The sequence below is a fragment of the Cheilinus undulatus genome, linkage group 22, assembly GCF_018320785.1.
Source record: "Cheilinus undulatus linkage group 22, ASM1832078v1, whole genome shotgun sequence".
NCBI lineage: Eukaryota > Metazoa > Chordata > Actinopteri > Labriformes > Labridae > Cheilinus > Cheilinus undulatus.
This window is the reverse complement of record NC_054886.1, coordinates 19,476,591-19,500,587: the sequence shown is the minus strand read 5'-3', so window position 1 is coordinate 19,500,587 and position 23,997 is coordinate 19,476,591. Positions and strand designations below refer to the sequence as shown.

The 23,997-nt window shown below is 38.7% G+C and overlaps 1 protein-coding gene across 10 annotated transcripts in view; it reads left to right on the top strand.

Annotated features, from left to right (window-relative positions):
- Positions 1–23,997, top strand: part of LOC121505034 (multiple PDZ domain protein) — a 70,199-nt gene that overhangs the window by 25,205 nt on the left and 20,997 nt on the right. For 3 of the 10 annotated variants that reach the window (XM_041780156.1, XM_041780155.1, XM_041780154.1), the window contains exons 15-28: positions 1–171; positions 3,597–3,788; positions 3,905–4,114; positions 5,068–5,223; positions 5,741–5,893; positions 9,039–9,320; positions 10,681–10,792; positions 11,650–11,848; positions 13,908–13,949; positions 15,024–15,137; positions 17,194–17,274; positions 18,173–18,350; positions 18,569–18,679; positions 21,984–22,076. In XM_041780156.1, the coding sequence (XP_041636090.1) occupies positions 1–171; positions 3,597–3,788; positions 3,905–4,114; positions 5,068–5,223; positions 5,741–5,893; positions 9,039–9,320; positions 10,681–10,792; positions 11,650–11,848; positions 13,908–13,949; positions 15,024–15,137; positions 17,194–17,274; positions 18,173–18,350; positions 18,569–18,679; positions 21,984–22,076 (2,094 nt within the window). The remainder of the gene's footprint in view (positions 172–3,596; positions 3,789–3,904; positions 4,115–5,067; positions 5,224–5,740; positions 5,894–9,038; positions 9,321–10,680; positions 10,793–11,649; positions 11,849–13,907; positions 13,950–15,023; positions 15,138–17,193; positions 17,275–18,172; positions 18,351–18,568; positions 18,680–21,983; positions 22,077–23,997) is intronic. The other 7 variants (XM_041780158.1, XM_041780157.1, XM_041780161.1 and 4 more) reach the window with 5 other exon arrangements.

Here is a 23,997-nt window from a genome sequence, read left to right as displayed (position 1 = left end):
GTCAACAGTATTTCCTTAATTGGAGAGACGCACAAGGAAGTGGTCAGGATTTTGAAAGAGCTTCCACTCTATGTGTATATGACATGCTGTAGACCCGCCCCTCACCTGCAGACTGACATGGATGCTGTCCAGCCAGAGTCGGAGGTTTTATCCACAACGACTGCATTAAAGGTACTTCTTTTCCATTAATGTCTGACAGCATGTAAGTGAAGATTTTAGGCTTTGTGAGTAACATTTTATTTTAGTGGGCCCTTATTACTTAGTAATTTTATTGTAATACAAATTATCTAGTAATTACTCAAGAATAAAGTGTTAATTACCTTGTAACAACTTTGAATGTTACCAAGTATTAACTCAGAAATATAGTACATCAAGGAAGTATTTACCCAGTAAAAATGTATTAATTGTCGAGTAAAGCGGGGCACACACATCAAGATACCTGGGCTATTTTTGTCCCGATTTTCCCCCTTCCTGACCAAGGACAGCAAATGCCTGATTATCTTATGTCTTATAAGATTATCCTGTGGTCTGAAGTATGTTAAGAGTGAATTTGTCTCGATAATTGGCTCAGAAAACGCTCGGGCCGACAGTATCCAGCTTAAATATTAAACTTGTTCAATATTTATGACCAAAAATCTTCATGTGTGTGTGGGGAAAGCAGGCGACTCCCAAGTCATGACTCCGTGAATTGTGACGTGGAACGGAATGTAGCCAATCAAGAAGCGAGCTGATTGAGGAACAAGGAAGCAGGCGTAAATAAAAACAAGCATGGCTGACCTGCTGAAGCATCATATAGTTGGACTTCTGAAATGGAGGAGTTAGCGCTGTCTCCAAGATTTTCTCCACAGTGTTTTCTTTTTTTTAGTTCGGGATTTTTCTGTTAAAAATAGTGCCAAGAACACCATCATTCCCTCTTTTTCTATGTCCTCTTCCATGTTGCATGTTGTGTTTTCCTGTTGTTGCTATGTTTCTTCTTCGTTTTTGTTAGATCACGTGTGATCACGTGAGATTTCTGGCTTGGAGGACGAGATTCTAGATCGGTGGTGGGACAGAATCATGATGTGTGGGGTGTGCTGTGTTGAGATTATCGGAGCACACCACATACAGTACGATCAAAACTGTTCAATGCCTGATTTTCATCTTCATGTGTGGGGTCTCTAACAGAAAAAAAATCTCTTAAGAGTTAAAAAATCCTTATGTGTGTACCCTGCTTTATTCCTCATAACACTGTGGCAATTTTCTGTCACCAGGGGGCACTTTGCCAAGTAATTTTTGCTGATAATTCCTAGGTAATTTCTTCATCTCAGCCCACTAAATTAAAGTAAGTCCTTCCTACATAATTTCAAGTGACCACCTTTATAATAGATAAGTATGTCTTTGGTCTTTTCTTCATATCAGCCCACAAAATTACAAATGAGTCCTTCCTAATAATTCCCATGTATTTTTGAAGTAGTTTCTTAATGCATCCCTTCATAACTTTAATTTAATTTAAAGGCCATTTTTAAATATATCTGAATACTTAGAAACACTTACGAAAACAACATGCAACACATTATAAATATATTTACAAGTCATTATAGACACTGGCATTATAATTAGCTATGATTACTGTTATGAGGCATTATAAATAGTCACAAGTTCTTATAACTATGCATTATAGATGCGTTATATCACATATTTTAAGTATACTTATAATATACCCATTTAGCAAACTTTGGTTACGGCACATCAGCATCTTCCTTCAGTCAAAATAAGTCCACCACTGCTCCTTAAAGACTCATTTCACTCTAAAAAATACATGAAAATCCCAGACAGCTCAGAGGAAAAGTCAGAGTTCATCTGCACCCTTTCAATGATCTCTTATTTCATTTCAAACCATAACAAGTTTCTTTTTCTGTGGTTAAGTTAATATGAAAATCTTTGATCTACCTCTTAAAGCAGGTCTATATCCAAACAGGAAGTCCGTTCCCCTAAATGAATACAATAGAAAAACAAAATGATAAAAGAACGATCCAAAATGCAAAATAGTGGAATTTAAAAGTGCAATTAAAAGGGCTGTGATTAATTGCAGATAACTACAGAAATTTTGCAAATATTTGCAGTCAAAAACTTTCATCTTTTGACAGCCCTAATTATGTATTAGGGCGTTATGTATGTACGATTATGTATTTCAGAGGTAGGAGGCATAGAAAGGTTTATCAATGTTCTCTGTATTCTAACTTAACACAAGGCTGTTTTTTAGAATTACATAGATTTAACTTAGGAATTATGGAGTAGGATGATATGCAGAAGTTACCTGAAAATAACTTTTGAACTGTGAAGGAATATATTTAGAAATGACCAAAAAATGACATTAAAATTTTGAAAGGAGACATTAAGAAACTACCTCAAAATTACTGGGGAATGAACCACTTTAATTTAGTGGGCTGATATACTGAAATTAACAAAAAATATTTAACAAATATGAAGGAGGATTTTGAGAAATTATGACAAAAGGCATCCAGAAATTACCTTAAAAGTTACTTTAATTTAGTGAGCCAAGATAAAGAAATATCCTGGAAATTATCAAGCAACTTATAAAGAAAATTATAGTATTTCAAAGCTTGGTAAAATACCTCATAATTATAGAGAATTGCCACAATACAATGAGGAATTATTTGATAATTAATACATTATTACTGGGTAAATACTTCCCTAGTATTACCATATTTCTGAGTTATAAATCAAGTTATCATTAGGTAATTACCACCTTATTCTTGAGAAGTTACCAGGTAACTATACTTACTACTATAAAATTACAATGTATGTATTTATTTGTACTCTATTTCTATTGTTTTTCTGTCGCCAATGGCCTGCTTTGTCCTGCTTTGTCTGAGATACTTTTTGCTGCTGTAAATTGGAATTTCCCCTCGTGGGACTAATAAAGGAATACCTTATCTTATCTTTACTCTCAAATTACCAGGTTATTACTAGGTAATTAGGGCACTCTAAAATAATGTGTTATTTTGTTAATTTTAAATATATTTTAATATGCTAAGGTGGGAAATTGTAAATTAACTGTAACAATACTTCCCTTTTTGAGTCATGCAGGCTTTAACACTGATTTAGCACTGATGCACATACTTTAAAAACAGCATGAAATCCCCATCATTACCTTAACCTGCAGAGTTGGATCTATATATCAAAGGAAAAACTCTTTTGTTTGCTGCTCCTCCTTTATTAAAACTGTTCTTAGCTTAGCAACCTGCTCTCCATCTACCAGCTATGATGGGTTAAGATGTAGTGATAAGCAGAAGGAGACTGAAAGTTTTTTTTATGACCAGTTCTAGTAATACAGCCGCAGCAGTAGCCAACAACCTTTCCTGGAGATATGAGGCATCAAAAGCAGCTTCCCTTTCAGAAGACTTTTTTCATCTCTCCAGCTTTATCTGTGATAATGTACTAAATCCCGTCCATCCCGAAGATATTTCCCTTTTATCTTCTGCCAGAAACCTGAGCCAGAGACACAACTTGAGGCTAACAGCCTACGGGGTTGGGAGTGAAACTGAGAGAGACATGCTGTTAGTAACTCTGAGATTTTGGGTCTTTTTCTCCAGCAGAAACAAATAGACCTGAGCAGTGTGCTGGTTGCTGAAGACTCCGAGGTGAACACAGCGGCAGCAGCAACACAGGAAAATGTCACAGAGGAGGCGATAGGATCTCCTTTGGCTATGTGGGAGCTGGAGATCCAGAATATCGAGCTTGAGAAGGGAGAAGGGGGACTAGGATTTAGCATTTTAGACTACCAGGTGGGAAATCTCTCAAGGACTTAAATATGAATATTTCCACAGAATGATATCCATATGAGTTCAAGGCTATCCTAGTTTCTGTCCTTAACTTTTTTTTTGGTCTGTCTTTGCCATAGGACCCACTAGACCCCGCCAAGACGGTGATCGTGATTCGCTCTCTGGTTCCTAACGGTGTGGCCGAGCAGGATGGCAGGCTATTACCAGGAGACAGGCTCATGTATGTTAACAACACCGACCTGGAGAACGCCAGCCTGGAGGATGCCGTTCAGGCCTTAAAGGGGGCCAAACTCGGCAAGGTCCAAATAGGAGTTGCCAAACCATTGCCTGTAAGAATCAGAATTTTCTTTATCATTTATTTGCTCTGAATGTGAACATTTAAGAAGTAGAATTTTTTGTTGGTGTTAAAGCGATTGCTTCTAGGTTTTTCTAAAATGTGCTCAGCTGCATGCCAGGGATTTACCTCTGCATGTATGTGTGGTTGTGAGTCACGCTGTCCTCAAATCATGCGACTTAGTATTCCGTCATGAGGGCTCGGCTTACTAGGGCTTGAATTTTTCATGCGGGAAAAAGAGCAGCATGGTTAAGCTTTCTGCCCACTGTTCTTTCAGAGAAGGCAGCCATCCTAATTCTTCATCTTATTATTGCGTATCAAATTTTCCAAAAGCACAGACTCTGTTGCTTTCAGACACATTGGAGCACCTGTCAAAATATCCGCTCAATCCAACGGTACGTTCATCACTCCAGGCACCTGGACTCTGTAGAACTTCTTGCATTCTTTCAGCTTTGGCACTGCATTTCTCTGGTGTTAAACCTGCTGTTGGATTACACTTGAGACCTCTGGGCTGCCAAGGTTAGCTGGATTACAGAGCTGTAGGAAGGAAGCCTCTGTGGAGTTAACAGAACCTCCCTTTGGATGTGGAATGTGCTTCTACAGGGGTATTTTGTTATATTGCCTCCCAAGATTGAGTTTGACAAGAGTAATCCTCCAGTATGCCTTCTTTCTTTCTTTTCTTATAGCTGCCTGGGCTGCATGCTACACTAAATCAGTATCAAAAGCTCTAAAGAATATGTGTGCAATGTTTAAAATCTTTCTGTGAAGAATGAATTAAAATAGTCATGAATGGGCATTTTCTGTGCTTAAAAACTACTTTTTAGTTAGTGTACCATATCTCTAACACCTAACATCTTCTTTCCATTTCATACTAATATCTGTAGTGGGCACAGAAAAATATCCATAACATAAGCTGGAGAAACTGAAAGAATCTCTCCACTTTCCTAGGATTTAGGATATTCCCACTCTCCACACCCATATGGTGAGCAGGAAATTACTCCATCATCCACCATCCATTCATTTGCCTTCAACAATATTATGGTTGAAGAAGGAGAGGAAGGAGGACTGGCTGAGGGCATCGTTTACCGAGCTGAGCCTGCATTGGTTAGTTAGCTTCCGGGAAACAAACAAACAATAAGAAACATCAGAACATCCTAAAAATGTGAAAGAACTTTTGATACTAGCCTTTTGTACCAAGAGACGTCTGCTTGCATTTTTTTGTTGAAATCATCAGTTAGTTCCAATATGTACACTGCCTATAAAAAGTTTTCACCCCCTTGGATTTTTTATCCTGTGATTGATTTTAGAAATCTAACTTTGACATTAAAATTTTTTTTTTTTTTTTTTTTTTGTCACAATAGCCAAATTATATCTACCATAGTTGATTTTTAAAATCAATCACAGGATAAAACATCCAAGGGGGTGAATACTTTTCATAGGTACTGTATGTCATCAATAAAGTTCTGCATTCATGTTGTAAAGCTGTAGTTAGGTAGGATAAGCATTTGTGACTTAAGGATGATATAATGAATTGCTAATTAAAGCTCTTTTGGGGTAGTTCATATAATAAAGGTTAATATTGTGACCCTGTTGGTTAAACTTCTTCCTTTCCTCCTCACAGATTGACACAGGGGAAGCAGACCTAACTGACGAAAAGGTGTTAGATCACACTTATGCGACTATCGAGGATGACACTTTCCAGGCGTCGATGATTGCTCTTCGGGGTAGCACCTGCAGCCCAGACCTAGATTTTCTGAACTCATCCACACCCAAGGTAAACAAATATTCCTTGACAGCATACAGTTACCATTGAAGCCAAAAGCACAGCCTGAAAGCTCATTTTGTTCTAACAGATATTTAAGCAACAGTAAATGCCATTTAAAGATGCAGTGTGTAATATTTAGCCTAGTAGCATTTAGCTGAAAAAACTTGGTAAAATAAAGCAAAACATTTCTATGACGGTCTAACTAAATAAGTGTTTAGTGATCTAAATTCAAAAATAGCTATTTTGAAAAAAACAACTCAGAATAAACCTTTAATTCATACATAGGGAGGGTCCCCTCCATGGATGCCGCCATCTTGGATTTTTACATGTTTCCATGGTAACATAGAGGAAAAAAGAATAAATAAAGTTATTGTATTGTATTGTATTCACATTACAGATACACATTACATTCAACTGGTTGCTACAGTTTCAAGCAGAGAAATGCAATCTAGAACCCACTTCTAGATGTTGATATTCAGTTTTACACACTGCACCTTTAAAGCTCCTGTGAGGGTTTTTAAACCTGCTATGAAATTGACTGAAATGAACACTGATGTCTCTATTTGACCTGCAAATACAAACAAGAACAGAGAAGACTGATAATGTTTCTATTTTTGTTTTGTATGTTGAGAAAAGGCATAACTTTGTTCAAAATGCAGAAAACCAAAACTTTCTGACTGGAGCTTTGATATACAGAATGTGATCATTATACTTTTCTTTTAGTAATTGAAATCTAAAACGGCATGCAAAATGATTGTCCCTTGTGAAAAGACAGGCTTTTTTTTGTGAAGATTGCAGCTGCTTTTGTTGCTCTGCTTGCCCAAGAGCAGCTCCCTAAATGGATATGAAATTACAGGAAAATAAACAAAAACAGCAAGCGGGCACACAAACTGTTTCCTTGGGGTATCTGTGGGCTTCCAGCTCTCCCAAAGGTCACAGCTGACCTTATTTGTCAGGCTTTCCTCAGAGTTCTTCGCTTTAATAAGGCATCCTAGCGGGACAGACATGGGCCGAGACAACTTTAGGCGTTTTATATTACTGTGGGATTTCATAAAAACAGATTTCAAATGTTTAGATGAGGTCAGACAGCTCAGTCTTCTCGTCATGATGAACAGTTTTCCCCCCCTAAAGCTCCAGGGAGAAGCTGCAGATAAATCTCAGCCTTTCTTCAGTGCCAGTAAATAGTGGCTCAGCTTTTCAGACTGGCTGACAGTATCTGAGGTGATATTTTTTTAAGGAATATGGATGTTTTGTTCTTGTCTGGTCCATAACTGTTTATGGGACGACAATATAAAGGTCAGCGGGGAGTTAAAGATCAAATAAGCTCAGTGAGCCCACAAAGTCAGCCTCCAACGTTACTGCCGATGAAACACTGACAGCTTCTTTTCCCATGATTGCATTGATAGGTTGCAGAGGTGCTGCCTTGCTTTTTGGATGTCTGGCTTTGAAGAGTTATTCATATGCAGATGAAGTAACTTTTTTTCATCTAGGACAAAGAAAAGTACATTTTAGATATTTTGGAGGAACTGTGGCCTCATCTTAATACTAAGGAAAGCTCTGCCCCTATAAAAACATGATACACAAATTTTAACAAACCACACCAGTCTAAAAGCATTGCTTTTACTGCTGTTATTGTCTGACCATGCCCACACTGGGAGGGGGGCTGAAATGAAAAGTATGTTCTCATTTATTTGTTTACTTATTTGTTTATTTATGTATTTATTTTCGTAGCAGCACTTGATGAGGATGAGGGTGGTGGAGGAGAAGAAAGCAGGGACAGTGAGCAAGATAAGGATGGTAGAGTAGAAAACAGGGGCAGAGAGAAAGATAAGGATGGTGGAGTAGAAAACAGGGGCAGAGAGAAAGATAAGGATGGTGGAGCAGAAAGCAGGGGCAGAGAGAAAGATAAGGATGGTGGAGTAGAAAGCAGGGGCAGAGAGAAAGATAAGGATGGTGGAGTAGAAAGCAGGGGCAGAGAGAAAGATAAGGATGGTGGAGTAGAAAGCAGGGGCAGAGAGCAATATGAGGATGATGGATAAGAAGAAAGCAGGGATCAAGAGCGAGATGAGAATGATGGAGGAGGAGAAAGCAGGAACAGAAAGCAAAATAAGGATGTAGAGGAGAAGACAGCAGGGACATAGAGCAAGAAAGTGAATATGTTGGAAACAGAAAGCGGAGAAAATGGAGGTTTGTGCTGGGTTTGTGAAGAGGAGAGGACAGAAGATGAAGGTGAAGAACGGGAGGGCATTGCAGATGAATTTTTGCCAGTCAACCCATGATTATGGCTGTTTGCAGACTGGCCTACAAAGATGCAGACATACAAAAAATGGCACCCAAAGATAAGGAAGACAAGCCATTTCCAGATTACCTTCAATAGTCAAAGTCAGCTAATGGGTGTGAGAAAACATGTAGAGAGAAGGCCTATGTATAGTGACAGTGTAGAGGCCCTGTACTACATCCAATGCTTTCTGTTAACTCATGAGGTGTCAAAGCCATCCAGAAGTGAGCTATACAACAAGGATTGTTTGAAAGTAGCAAAAATCAACTGGCAAAAATTTTTTTTAAGAAAACTACTAGAACATGAGAAAAGCAATCCTCATAAGGAGCACTTTTTAAAATGGAAATGCCTAATAATAGGACTAACTTAATTCAACCAACGTAAAAATATTACTCATTAATGTAAGGAAAACATACATTAGAATGCACAGATATTTGCAAAAAGCAGCATTTTTGCTTGGCTGGCTGGCTAAGGGAGGCCTTGTGTAATTGTCTTTTTTGGGGCCCTACATCCCTAGCTATGCTGCTGCCAATACTGACTGTATTTTAAGATCTACCTATGTTGAAAATGCATGATTGAACTCTCACCAAGATTTACAGAACTTTTTCTGGCCCCCAAAAAGAAAGTGTGTCAACTTGTTTCAACTCAGTCTGCATCTAGAAAAGTCTTCAGTAGAGTTATGGTAAGAAAGTGCATGTAAAGCCCAAGATCCCCGGTAATTTCTGCTGTCCTCTGTTGGCCCCTGATGGCTCTTCTATGGCTCATTACGAGGAGGGCAGGGCGACGACTGAGTGAGATGAATTCTTCCTACTGGGCAATTGTCTATCTAACAGAGCGGAACATTCACTCAATTGCTGTGCTTTGTTTTACCCTCAGCTGACAGCTCGCCTCGACTTGGCGGAAGAGTGTACCCGCTTTTCTACAGCGTCCGACCTCACCGACAACACAGAGAAGTCGGCTTCTTTCACCCCTCCCAGTCTGAGAAGCCACATTCAGGATTATGATGCCATACTGACCAGCAGCGATGACTACCTGGCTCAGCATGTGACCAAAGAAGAAGAAGTTGAGAGCACAAACTCTTACAGCACATTTGCTAATGTCCAAGATGAGCCTGTGGAGCCACCTATGTCTTTTGGAGATATAAAGATTCTGATGAAGGTAAAATAAGATGAACTGAAAGAGTCAGTTAACCAGGGATGGGCAACTTTGCTTACTAAGGGGACTATATCAATTTCATTCTCACACCTGAAGGGCTTATATTAGTCATCTTTTGATTCATCAGCAGGGAATTTCAATGCAAATGCTTTGCTTTTAGAGACATTAACATCGCTTGGAAAATTTTTCTGGGATCACAAAGTATAACTAATGGACCACCATCATTTATTTTGTTTTAGTGAGGCATCTGCAAAGTCACTTACATTTTCTTGTTTAATATTTATCTCTGATAACGAACCTTGTGGCCCAGCAAACGCTTCCCAAGTAGCATTAATGTCTTCAGAGATACTTATACCTTGTTATAGTCAGAAGGTTGTAGTCGTAGAATGTTTAACAAAGTGTCACCAGCTAATCCAACACCAGTTAAACTGTGACATCAGTTGTATACATCACACAAGATAAATGATAAAAAGGGGGGCAGAAGTTAAAACTTTTGGGTGAGTTTTGTGACTTATTAGACTTAAAATAATAAAATCTAATCAAGTATTTTACCATCATTAGAATGATTTAATTCTTTATACATTTATGAAATTAAATTTCCATAGCAGCTGCCTTCTACAGGTTGAAAGCATCTACTGCCATCTGTCGATACCACAGAGCCCAACAGTTACCACCCACTTTTCCCACAATTGTTAACTTTACTAGTAGCAGCTGACAGCCGAAATTCATTGCTCCACCAATCAGGGATGTTGTTGAGACACTCTAGGATTGTGGGTAATGCAGTGTTGTTGACTAAGATGGTGAATAAAACATGTTTTTCTTAAAACAAGACCAATAGCATGTGAAATTGTGTCTGCTACATGACCATATATCATGTATATGGTGGAGACGTTTTGGCTCATAATTGAGGCTAAAAAAGCAGCATGGACCGAATGAATTCCATTAAGTTATAAAGGCGTTTTTTTGAAATTCCAGGTTAGATGAACCTTGGCTGAAACCCTGGGGTTTAGTTACTCTTTCAATAAGAAGACTCAAAAAATGAGATGAGCACAGATTATTCTGTTAGAAAGATGAATAATAATTCATGATTGGCATGCAGGGGACATATTTGCCAAGGTGAGACAAAAAAACTGAAAAATAATCATCCCTCATCTTTCAGAACCAGTTTTTTATGGTAACTTCTAACCTCTCCTTACTCAGATGTGAGACTCTTTTCAAGCATCAAACAAACAAAAGTTAATGCTTTTTTATTTTGAAATCATTTCCCATTTGCTTTATCTGTCTTTCCTCTAACGACCCTGGCTTTGTGTAGAATCTGTTTTAATCTATTCTGATGCATAATTGTTGAATTGTCATCCTCAAGGACGAGGACGCCGTCCTGAAAGAAACGACAGAAGATGGCGACAAGGAGGTGCTGACCTCGGGGAGCAACTTTGAAAGGACGATCACTGTAGTCAAAGGCAACTCCAGCCTTGGTTTGTGTTTATGTCTTCACATTCTTTTCTTTGTTATTTATCACTTATTTCTCTTCTGCATCCACTAAAAGAAGTGTACAGGAGGTTGTGGGACTGAAAGGGGTATTGGCCTTTACTTTTGTGACACATTTGTTATGAATACCAGATGGGAAGCAAAACAATAGAAAAGATTTTTGGCTTTTTTCCAGTCTGAAAGGGTAACTAAAGGGTATTTTGCATTTCAAAACCCACCCAGGGAACTGCTTCTGTGTCAGAGAATACCAAGTTAACCTTCCAAAACAAATAGGTATTATGGAGCTGCTGTTTATAATCCTCAGTTCTGCTTTATTTTGCTTTTTAGTCGTCTTTTAAGGTTTCTCTTATGCCTGGGTTTTGTATATTCAACCTTTTTACTGGATATAATTCTCCAACCAAATTCTGCTGCAAGATAGAACAAACTGCTTGTTATTTTTATGATCTTTTCAAAGCTCTTGCTGAGCTCTAAGGGAGCTTGAAACTTTGTGAAATATTGTGTATAAATATATTATGCTGCACTCTCAAGTCACTGCATTCAGTGAACTGAAACCAAAATGTGCAAGTGCTTTTATTGTTAGAAGGGAAATATGCTGGAATATGAGAAAGAATTGAAAACACTACATTCGATCACTTTTATAGTACATGAAAATTATTGATGAAGCTGTATAGTTGTAATTTATAAAGAGTGGTTTCCTTTTATTACAGACCTAAAAAGTCTCTTGGTAGTATTGAGGTTTGAATCTTTAAGAGTCTTCAGGGATTTCTCTAAAAGCTCATTTGTGATTCATTCAGATCTAAATCCAAGCTGAGAGCGTTACAGTATTTTTAAATCTACCTCAAAGGGATGACGGTGAGTGCCATGAAAGACGGCTTGGGAATGCTGGTCCGCAGTATCATCCACGGAGGCTCCATCAGCCGCGACGGACGTCTAGGTGTTGGTGATCTCATCCTGGCCATCAATGGGGAACCCACAGCCAACCTTACCAACGCTCAGGCCCGAGCCATGCTGAGAAGGCACTCTCTGATTGGACCAGACCTGGGGTAAGAAACTGAGCAGTGAAAAAGATTCCTTAAAACTGTGTGAATTGGTGTTCTTCAGTTAGTTTTACATGACAATAGCTCAATGTAGCACAGTTTTGCAGAAGCAATAGTAATCATGGCAAGTTTGGTAAAAAATGTATTAAGATTATCATTGAATAAAAGTATCTCAAAATGTTTTTTTTGAAACCACTGATTGTACTGAAAGCTTGATAATATTTGGGCACAGGTTTGGCTCAGTTTGTAGAGCAGGCACCCATGTACAGAGGCTACAGTCTTAACACGCTGGTGAAAGGTTCAAGAATCAATCCTGATGCTGTTTGATTCAAGTCTTCCCCGTGCTCTCTGCCCATATTCCTTGTCCCTTACCTTATGTAAAAAGCCAGAAGAATGATCTGGAAGCCATCCGTTTTGCCATTCTAATGACGCTATCAATGCCTTCGTAGCCCTTACAAAGGCTATTCTAGCTAGCTTGGAATTTGGGTGAATTTCTGTGACATTTAAAGATTAAATACAAACCAGTAGCTCTGATAATGAATGTCTTTTTTATTCATTATTTTAATCAACTTTTTAATCGTTCCTGCCACTAGCTTTAGCATTAGCCACAGTAATGTTTCTCATAGTGCATTGTGACTGGCTGTGACAACCAATGGCAGGCTTTTCCGTTGTCACGTCATGCTTTGCCAATTTGAAACTGCATAAGACAGTCTTACGAGTTTATAATGGAGAGAAAGAGACACAGAGAGGCTGTGATGTGTCCCTCTGTCTTTGCAGACAGAAACTGCTTTGAATAACGGTACATAAGAAGCAAATTCCAAAAAGACGCAAGGACTTTTTTTGTGAATATGTCAATATTTAGAAGCAGAATGATTATTTTTTTCACTTTTTGGTCCCTAAGAGATACCAGAGTATGTTTATGCTGAAAAAAAACTGCATATTTGATAGAGATGTTCCAGTGACATATGGGATTGCAACAAGTTTTCTGCTATAAAGGAGGAAGCTGGGGTTGAGGAGGTTAAACTTTGCCAGCAGCAGCGTGGTGCATCAGCATTAATGAAAGCAGAGATAAGTGAGAAGCATGTCATATTTAAATACACTGTTGTGATGAGAAAGAGAGCTGTGATTGGCTGTGGGAGCTGAGAGGTGATACTTGGGATCAGCTGGCGGTCTCCTTACGCTGATCTTCATATGACGAGTTTGACCCACATCCCGTCTTTAAAAAGGGGGTGGCACTTCACACCCAAACTGCAGCCAGTCAGTACAGCTCTAAATGTTGCTGACATATCATTAAGCATTTTTAGTCAAACTATGATCTCAACCTTACAAGTTTGATGATACTGCTGTGTTGATGTGATTGCACATCATGTTTGCTGATTCTCCTCTTCATGATGCAGTTTGCATTTAAGCAGTTCAGTTAATCATTACATTCGAGACCCGTTTGCAGTAATGATTTCAAATTCAAGTAGAACTCTTTAAGGCAGATTGTACAGCTCTCACTTTATGAGCTAAATTTTGAATTCTCTTTGCTGTAGTGAACTTTGATTGGTGCTAAAAAGCTCTGGAGTGTTGATACCACAGTCTGAAATTGTTCTCAGCTTTTCAAAAATGAATAGTGCTTGGTTTGTTTTTCTGTCTAATTTTTAAGAAGACCTCTAGACAAGGCTGCGGTTTATGTTTTGGAATTAGTCTGTTTGGTTGCAGCTCAAGGTCTAACCTTAGTTGCATCATGCAACATAAATGCGATGCTTTTCAAAATTACATGATTTAGTATCAAACATTCATTTTAAAGCATTTATTACTTAACATTTGAACTTCATGATGCATAGCTGTTTTCTTTGTTTTGGGTGATGTCAAAAGCTATGATTAAACTGCAACTTCACTTCATTTAATCTTTTTCAAAACCCAATCAGACAAGACTGTTTTTCTCACCTGGTCTAGTGTTTTGTTGCGTTCTAAGAGTTTATATTCCTCCAATCCTGGTTGTGGTGTTTCACAAGTTCTGCTTGCTAAACTAAACTTGTGTCAGCTTCAGTGCATAAAAGCCAACTCTTCACGTTTTTAGATCTGCTTGTGCACCTGAGGACGATCTGTGCCCATTTTCTGTGTGAGTATGATTAACTTCCACGCTGGTGGCGGGGGTTTTCTTTCTTTTGCTAAGAAGCTGCTATCTTGGTGTTCCATCCTTTTGTTTCCTCCATCTGCTGCTGGGCTTCATCGCAGTCTGTTAAAGTGTTTTATCCAGACAGAAAGTTAGTTCAACAAGGAGAAGTTCTTATTATAGCTTAATATAGTATGCATTTATGTGTCAAACTTTGACACTGCATTGTCTGCACACATTTTAACAAAAGATCACTATAATATCTGGATAAATCCTGACTGACTGCATTTACTGACAACTGCATAACTTACTTTCTATTATTTTTATGACTAACACTTATTCACTTATCACCTGCCTGCCTTTTTTTTTTCTTTTATCACATTTATAACTCGCTCGAAATTAACTCTGGTAATTGTTTTTTTCTAAGTTTCACTATGTCTCCCAGCATGTTGTGATGTTCCTGACTCATCCACTTCATTACTTCTCTAGATTTTTTTCCCCCTCTGTCTGCATGTCATCACATTTATTAAACCAAATCAAGCTGTCTGTTTCACTTAAATGTGTTATTGTGCTCCTCAGAAACAACTTCACTGGGAAATTTGTGATTATTGGACTTCATGTGGGTGTCATTTCTCAACATGAATTGGTTACTATCTCATGATTTAATGATCAATACTCCAATTTATGTTTCTCATCCACTTTACAGACAGACTACTTTTACAGATATTTATGGAGGTTTACATCTTTTTCAGTCTGCCTTGTTCTGGTCATATGGGGAATGCATTTAAGGAGGAGTTCATTCAGTGGTACTCAAGTCTCGAGGGTGAATTTGAACTTAAAAACTGCTAAATATAAAAGAAGCTCTTTGTACCATGAAAAAGGATGTATTTAATAGCTTCCAAAGCCATTTGCACCTGAATGCAGCACCTCATTAAATTACCAAGTGATTTCAGTTTGGCTTATTGACACTTATGTGGAAAAAGAGGATGTCAAATTGTTTGCTTTTAGGGAACGTTTGACTCATTGTTCTGCATGCGTGTGTGTGCTTGTGTGCATGTTTGTGTGTTTGTGCGTGTTCAGCATTACATATGTTCCAGCAGAGTACCTGGAGGAGTACAAGGCCAGCCTGGAGCAGAGTGCAGATGAGGTTTTCTCCGATACAGCCTCAGCCCTGAATCCAGCTCCAGCTTCAAAGTATGACCTTTAACTAAGAAATAAACAAACCTGTTGTGTCACAAACTCTGTAATGTTACAAGCACAATTACCAGCTAGCAGTCCTCATTTTTGCCTTTGGTGCCAACTGTCTAACAGTGGTATAGCATTGAACAACAGCCACCGACTTGCTAAAGCTTACTCGTTGTTTTCACACAGTACTAGAGCCCGACCGATATGGGATTTTTGGGGCCGATGCCGATACCGATATTGGGGGCTAAAAACAGCCGATATCCGATATATCGGCAGATAACCGATATCGGCCGATATATGAAATAAGAACATTGATATCACAGGATATATACTGTACATGAACACAAATGTGGACGTGAATTAACAGTTGCATTTATCTTTGTTTATTTCAAAAAAGATGCAACATAGATGACGTTAAAACGCTGTATAATAGTCTTATACTGTGGCTGTGGACTATATTAGACAGGACAATGATAAATGGAGAGCCATATTTACATCGTTGTGGCAAATATGCACATAGAATATGTTTATAATGTGTTTCTTGATAACCCTGAGGAACGCCACGAGCTTAAATATGCCTGTTTTCTAAAGTTGTTCTCTAAGATTTACTATTAGTGAAACTTTCTGTCTCCACACTGGTAGAATATGTCACAGGAAAGATAAACACTGTATGAATGTTTTTCTGGTTTGTGCTTTTCAAAGTAAAAGCCCGGTTTAGCATTTCTATAGAGAAACTCCGTTCACTTGTACATAATGCTTTTATTTTGAATAGTTCCCAACAAACTTCCACTGTACACTGAATCAGGTCGCTTTTAGGGGGGTTTATTGAGGTAAAATTTGTGAAGAAGGACAGGGCTTTGAGAGCAGGGAGATGCAGCTGACACATGCGGCACACGCAAGCAGCAAAACACACTCCCTGTCTGAAACGGGCAGCTGAGTGAGTCTGACTGCAGCAGGGACTGCTGCGCGAGGACTGGGCTGCCTGTGAGTGCTTAGGGACGGGGAGGCCCACGGCAGCACCTGCTGCTCACTGAGAAGAGCAACAACAATATGTGCTTTCACGTCAGAGTCTCCAGAACTCTCCAATAACACCAGAAAAAGTCGCTGGATTTGTCGGCAGACACTTTTTTGGAAAAGAGTCTCTAGAGGGGTCTGAAAACTCTCTAAATATAGCGACAAAGTTGCTAAGTTGGCAACACTGAGTGGGGGAGAGCTGCTGCTGCACTAGCTTGTGTCTGAGGGGGAGGGGCCAGGCACTCGGGCTGAGTTCAGCAGGGACACACACAAAGCGACAGAATCCCAGCACAGCAAAAAAGTTAATATATCGGCTACATATTGGCCGATGTTGATTAATGTGTGATACGCTATAATCAGCCCGATTAATTGGCCCACCGATCAATTGGTCGGGCTCTACACAGTACTTACAAAAATCTTGTATGAATAAATTTTAGCACAGAAGTAAGGAAATTTGTGTAGATTATTTTTTATTATTATATTTTTGTTGTAACAATGCTTCTCGGCAATACAGCTTATACCACTGGAAAACCTGTTGCCAGATTTGTAAGGAACATGCATTTGTGGGATGAGCAGCAGAGCTGAGTTTGTGGGTTGCACCCATGAAAAATTTGCCACATCTTCTCTGCCAATGCCAAAAAGCTTATTCTGCCATTCACTCTTGTTTCGCGGATTGGATGATTGAAGTCTGAAGAAAGAAGACATATTGCCTTCAGCATCTAGGGGTACCAAAAGCTTAAACAAAAGTCAATGGTCGAATAAGCTGTTTGGCATTGGCAGAGAAGATTGGCAAGTTTTTCATGGGTGCAACCCACATCTTCAGCTCTGCTGCTCATCCCACAAAGGCATGTTCCCTAATAATGTGGCATCATTTAAAAGGGAAATAAATAGGCTTTCCAACAGCATAACATTTATTGCCAATATGCATTTCTATAACACAGAATAATCTACCAAACACAAATTTCCTTACTTTCTGTGCTCAGTTTATATCTTGTGAGTCAAAGTCATCAGAATTTAATCAGGCTCCTTCCTCTTATGATTGTCTGTTTAGAGATATTCGTAACCTCCCTGAACGGGAAGATGGAGAGGGCGAGGAGAGCGCCTCTTATGGCAACTGGAACCAACCAAGAAAGTGAGTACGCAATTCGTGCTTCTACATGAACAAGCATTGAAGCATCTATACAAATAGTAACTTTGGACAACAATGATTTTTTTGATAGAACGTTACTATTCTGGCTCACTTATAAAATGTTTTCCCTTTAAATCACACCTGAAAAACGTTGGGTTATGTTATATTTGGGGTCTAGACTTTTGAATAGTTCAAAACTGCTCATGACTGAGGCCAGCTGTCATCACAGCTGCAGTGCCAGAGGACAACATGGCGATGTCTGGAGCAAAGTGGCTCAAAAGTACGTCAAAATAACTGACAGCTGAGGCTGGGTTGTAATGCCAATTTTAGGATAATGGTTACTAATGCGGTGTTTTATCCAGCATTGATAAACTAGTGGACGATCTACACCTACTCTGTAATGTGCGGGCACAAGCTCCACAGGTGTATGTAGCCTGAGAAAGAGACTTCCGCTGCTTCCGCTCTCTCCTTAAAAGCATGGAATATGTCCCAGAGGAGTCATTAGTTTTAAAACAGGAGGATGGAAGAACTCAATAGAAGTGTTATGCAACTCTTTGCATAACTGCAAGGGTAAAACCCATCCTTTGAAAATACCAGAATTTGACTCAAGGTAATTGAAGACAGGATTTTCATTGTTAAAAAAACAACCTAGCTTGTTCATTCATCTGTTTGTTCTCTTATTTTCCAAATGAAATTATTTTCCTAAAAACAAGGTTAGCTTCAGAAACCCTTCTCTAAAAGTAGTCTCAAACAGGAACACATTCTCTTACAATCAGGGTTATTTTCATGCAAATATGGTTGGTTCTTGTTAAGAATGGTGCTGTTGAATCAATCCCAAAGCCACAGCTATGAGCTGAAAAAGGCTAAATAAAGAGTTCACTGTATGTCCTTCGGTCCTCAGAGTGGAGCTCTTTCGTGAACCAGGCAAGTCCCTGGGTATCAGTATTGTCGGAGGCAGAGGGATGGGCAGCCGGCTGAGCAATGGAGAGGTGATGAGGGGCATTTTTATCAAACACATCCTGGAGGACAGTCCTGCGGGACAAAATGGGACCCTAAAGACTGGAGACAGAATTGTAGAGGTAAAGGAATATTTCAGATCACATACTGAATGAACCTTATACTGATTCATGTCATAATTTAGATTTTTTTTGTAGGAGATTTTAATTAATTTTTGTCTTTGAAGTAAATCCACTGTTATTTCAGTGAGGTGCAGCTTTCCTCTAAATAGAGTGTGAAAATAATCCCTTTTGGAGTGAAAACTTGACATTTTGCTACTTCCCTGTTTTGTATTTGTCAGGTGGATGGAGTGGACCTTAGAGATGCCAGTCACGAGGAGGCAGTGGAGGCCATACGTAGGGCAGGGAACCCTGTTTCCTTCTTGGTACAGAGTATTATCCACAGGCCCAGGGTATGTCTGTATTTCAGCATCAATTATTACTAACTACCTCATAATCTAAAGGTCACAAATTCCTCATTTTGAAGCTTCTTTTTCATGTATAATTAATGTCTGCACCAGCCATTTAGGGCACTTTCAAGCCTTAAATGTACAATCCAAAACCCCTGCGGTATCTGGTTTGCTTTTGAATTTTAAAGAAAGTCATCCTGAAATCTTTTGTTGCATCCACAACAGACCCTGTGTGGCATATTAAATATATTAGCAACTTTAAACCTCTAAGTACCACACTCATTGAAAATCACCGCATCCACAGCATCGTTTGTTGTTTGAAAGTGCCCTCAGGCTTTTAAAGTATGACTAAGTCATTTCCTGCTGGGGCTGCGTCTGGCTTTGTTCCAATATCAGATCTGTCTCATAGTCAATCACTTCTTCGTGCATCATGAAATATTCCCACATGCTTTCTTTAAACGTTTTGGTTACTCATCTTCACGCCTTGTGGCAACTCATAATGTAATAAGGCGCATGCAGAGGAGGGACACGAAGAGGGGCAAGAATCCATGGCTGCCTAATAAGGATTCCCACTTAACTGTGGTGACTCAATATTTACACACACTCTCATTACTATAATAATATTGTTTTTGAAGCTATAGCAGGCCATTCTAAGTGAGCAATTAGGCCTTCAAATCCCTCTACATGCTACATTCCTTGAAGCAAGCTGCAGGCGGACAAAATGAGCAACTGTCTACTAAGAACAGTAGGATACTAAAGGGGTTGTTAGCTTAACTTGGCGGTCAGATATTCCCCTCAGGTGTTGTTTAGGACCAAACAGTTATAACCAAGATATATATAGGACACAGACAGATAAATGCCAAAATTACTTATTAAAAGAATCAGGCTGCTGGTTCCAGAGTAGCTACAAAGATAATGAGATTTTGAACATATTTTGGCTAATGTATTGGCTAATTTTGCGACAACAAATTACAGAAAAATAATTAATTTGTGACTATCTTTAATAACCAATAAAAATTTCAGGGAATTTGCTAGCTTTATACAAAGCTAGCTAGCAGAGCTTTAGCACATTGCTTCATTTAAGCCAAAAAGGCATGATTATATGCAAGTTAACTAGTATATCAGTGCATATTTACGGTTTAACTTTTACAAACAGAGTGCTTAAAACTCTTTGTTGCCCATCAAACGAATGCTAAGCATATATACTTAGTCTTTAGTGTCCCATCTATCAGAAATACAATGATTTCTGATACGTCTTTGTCAGCTTGGGAGTCAAATAGTATTCTGATGTTAGGATGTTGCACATGACTAAAAACTAGTTGATTGCATGTTTTGACTAACTGACTGATAAATTTGCTACACCCTTAAAAACACTGCCAAACATTTTTGGATGATATCCTAATTCACCTTTATTTTATGTTAACTAGCTAAAGTTAGCCAGTCCAAAATAGCTGAAAAGGTAGATAATGAAAGTTTAAACGTGTTTTGGCTAGCTAAGTGCTTAACAAAGTAGGTAAAAAAAATCATATTTATTACTTTCTAAAAGAACCGCTTTAACATTTTGGGGAATTTAATTATAATATGTAAGCTAAATATGACGCTAGAAGTTGCACCATCCGAGGACAAGCATGTTGACAAAAACTAGTAAATGTTAGCTTTTTCTAAATGGCTTAAAAGCTAGTGTATGTTATAATTTTTTGGCTTGTTGAACAATAGGTGTTACAGCTTTACATTTCAGATAATATTCTTATCCACCTTTGCTTCATGTAAAATAGCTACAGTTAGCTTGTCACAAATGGCTAAAAAAAGCTAGTGAATATCAGTTTAAACACATTTAGGCTAGTTTAACAATAATTTTACTGCAACAGCACACCTACTTTCCCCCCATTCAAACAACCGCTTAGTGGTGTGAGAAATATTCTTATTTGCCTTTACTGCATGTTAGCTAAATATGAAGGTAATGTTCCAGCTTGAAAAAAGGATAGTACTAACCCAGATAGCCATGGTCTGTGCAGAGAAAGCTGAAGATGCCTATCATTACCAAAACATCTCAGAATTTACACACAAGACTACCATTTTTTTTCCCTAGTTAGCTGTTTTCAGTTTCAAGTTATGCTAACATTCTGCTAGTAGCTCTTTATTGCCAAAATAGTCCTATTCCTCCTTCTTCAAAGAGGTCGATTCTCTTTCTCCAAACATGATTTTGTTTCAACATTACGAGTTGCCTCAAATCCACATCTCTGTTCTTTCACACTGCTTCTTCAGCCTCAGTCCGTATATAGCCCAGCTCCATCACCTGCTGCAAAGAAACAAACCGCCGCTTTCACATGCATGCCACACAGCACACGTCAGGTAATCTGTCTCTTTCCTTTTTGTCTCTCATTTCTGTTGCATCAGCTATCCATCACTGCTAATCTTCGTTACATTATCTCTCCTGCCTCCTCTCTTCTGTAGTTTCTTTCTCTGTTAGCTGGGTCTCTTTTCTTAACTGCATCCTTGACTTTGATACGCACATAATGTGAATGAAAATAAAGATGGATGAGAATTGGAGATGCTTTCTGGGAGGAAAGGAACTGGAGAGTTATTCTGATATGCTGACTTTCAATTAGACTTTATTTAACAGTGAAATAACGGTCTCACAATTATGTATTTTTTGGGTGTGAAATCAATTTTGTCATAAGACACTCTGTTATCAACATTCAGACTATATTTTTACGCACTTTAATCATGAGAGTTATGGAAATGTGTCGCAATTGAAGGAACTTGTCAAGTAACAATCCAAAACCAAATGAGTGAATAATTCTTCCAACTTAAATTCTGAAACTGATGACAAAGTGAATAGTTTAAAATTATAATTCTGATAGTGGATATCTCTCATTGCTTGAAGCAAATCAGGCTGCACTTTTAAATGCAGCTACTGAAGCCCACCTATTAAGGATAATAGCACATCCCTGCTGTTTTCCTTCAAGTTTCCATTCCCTCTCTTGTAAGCAATGAATAATCTCCAGTTAGCCTGGAGGAATCTTTGAAACATTTTGTTAAAGCGTTTCAGAGAAAGACCCTCTGCTCTGATTTTTTTTTCATGTGGAGGAAAAACTGCTCTCCTCAAGGAAGCGGCTCGCTTTAATGGCTGCTCATTTAAATAAAACCCGAGGTCCTGCCATCCTCCACTTACTCACCCCTCTTTCTTCTTTTGTTTCTCCCCTCCCAGATGGCCTCTGATTCAATTTTGTCTGAAAGTCTTGGCCATCATATTAAATATTCGTCATGTTGTCAGCTTGTTGGTTCTCTTGTGTGTTGCTTTTAGAAGCCGCCCCTGCCCTTTCTGAAGCTTAATAGCCACTGCGGGTCGAGCCTTCGCTGCACTAATCAAACCTACTTAGCTCCTGCCCTCCCTCAGGTTAGAAAGCTGCCCCGTGTCTCTGTCTGCTTGTGTGTCTTATGCTTAACCTTTACTCCTTTGTGTTAAAAGTGGGTAAACTTTACCGGTTTTTAATCTACACTTTTGCCCTCTCCCCTTCTGTGCTTTGCTGTCCCTTTGTTTCTCCAAATAGGAAGTAGAAAAATTACACTTTAAGTGCATTTTATTTTTCTCCTGTCCCCAGTTTCGACAGCCCAATTTCTCTCAATTATCCCTCAAATGCTGTGCCAAGTGACTCACTGCCAATGTAAAGAAAACAGCATGCTTTAACAGTCAACACAAGTACTATTAAATGAGAATCGATATTCTGCCATATCTGTTTCTTAGAATGTCAAACTTTAAAGCTCTATCATATTGAATTGAAAAACTTGGACAGACGTGAGCTGGATAAGCTTTAGAACTCTGCACATCAATGTTCTGGCGTGTTAGATGGCATAAGTGTGCCTCAGCTCTTTTGCTGGCTTCTACTACAAGTTAGTAGAAGACAAGTGCAAAGTTTCTTTATATAAATAAGAAATATGGATTTTCCTTTTTGGTTTCAGTAGTAAAATTTAGAAACAGATGGTTTTTTATGTTACAGCATATGGTGCATGAAACTGGTTTTTGTCTTTCTGAATTCTTAAACTCTTGAACGAAACTTAAAACTTTGTACAAGCTTTTTAAATGTGCAGTGCTGTGAAAAAAAGTATTTGTCCCCTTCATGTCGTTTTTATTTTTTGCATATTTGTCACACTTAAATGATCATCAAACAAATGTTCATGTTAGACAAAGCTTACCCATGTTAATACGTGAGGCAGTTTTCATTTATTAAGAGAAAAAAGCCATCCAAACCTACCTGACCCAATATGGAAAAAGTACCCCCCCCCCCTTAAATCATGAATTAACTGTAACAAATCACATTACTACCAGACCTGTTGAATCAAGAAGTCACTTACTAACAAAATAAAGTAGGCTAAAATTCCCAAAAAGCAACACATCTAAAGAAATTCAAGAACTAATGGGAAACAAAGTCTTTGACATCCTTTAGTCTGGAAAGGGTTACCAAGCTGTTTCTTAGACTTTCAGGCTCCAGCCAACCATGGTGAGAGCCATTATCCACAAACAGGGAAACTTGGAACAGTGGAGAACCTTCCCAGAAGTGTCTGACCTCTCAAAATTACTCCAGGAGCACACTGACGACTCATCCTTGAGGTCACAAAACAACCCAGAACATTTTCTAAAGACCGCCAGGCCTCACTTGGCTCAGATAAGATCAGTGTTCATGATTTAACAATAAGAGAGACTGGGCAAAAACAGCATCCATGGAGGGGTTCCAAGGCCAAAACTACTGTTGACCAGAAAGAACACAAAGGCTTATCTCACATTTGCCAAAAAACATCTTAATGATGCCCAAGACTTTTGAGAAAATATTGTATGAACTGACGAGACAAAAGTTAACTTTTTGGAAGGTCCTGTTTTACATCTGGCGTAAAACCAACTCATCATTCATAAAAAGAACATTATACCAGCAGTCAAACATAGTGGTGATAGTGTTATGGTCTGGGGCTGCTTTGCTGCTTCAAGACCTGGACCACTTGCTGTAATTGATGGAACCATGAATTCTGCCCTCTGCTAGAAAATCCTGAAGGAGAATATCCGGCCATCAGTTCGTTACCTCAGCTCTTGGGTTATGGAGTGGGACAATGCTAAAAACATACCAAGTCCTCCTCTGAGTGGCTTAAAAAACAACACAAAATGATGGTTTTGGAGTGGCCTAGGCAAAATCTGGTCTTAAATTCGGTGAGATGCTTAGGCATGACCTTCAACAGGTGATACATGCTTGAAAATCTTCCAGTGTGGCAAATTACAACAATTCTGCAAAGAGGAGTGGGCCAAAATTCCTCCACAGCTATGGGAAAGA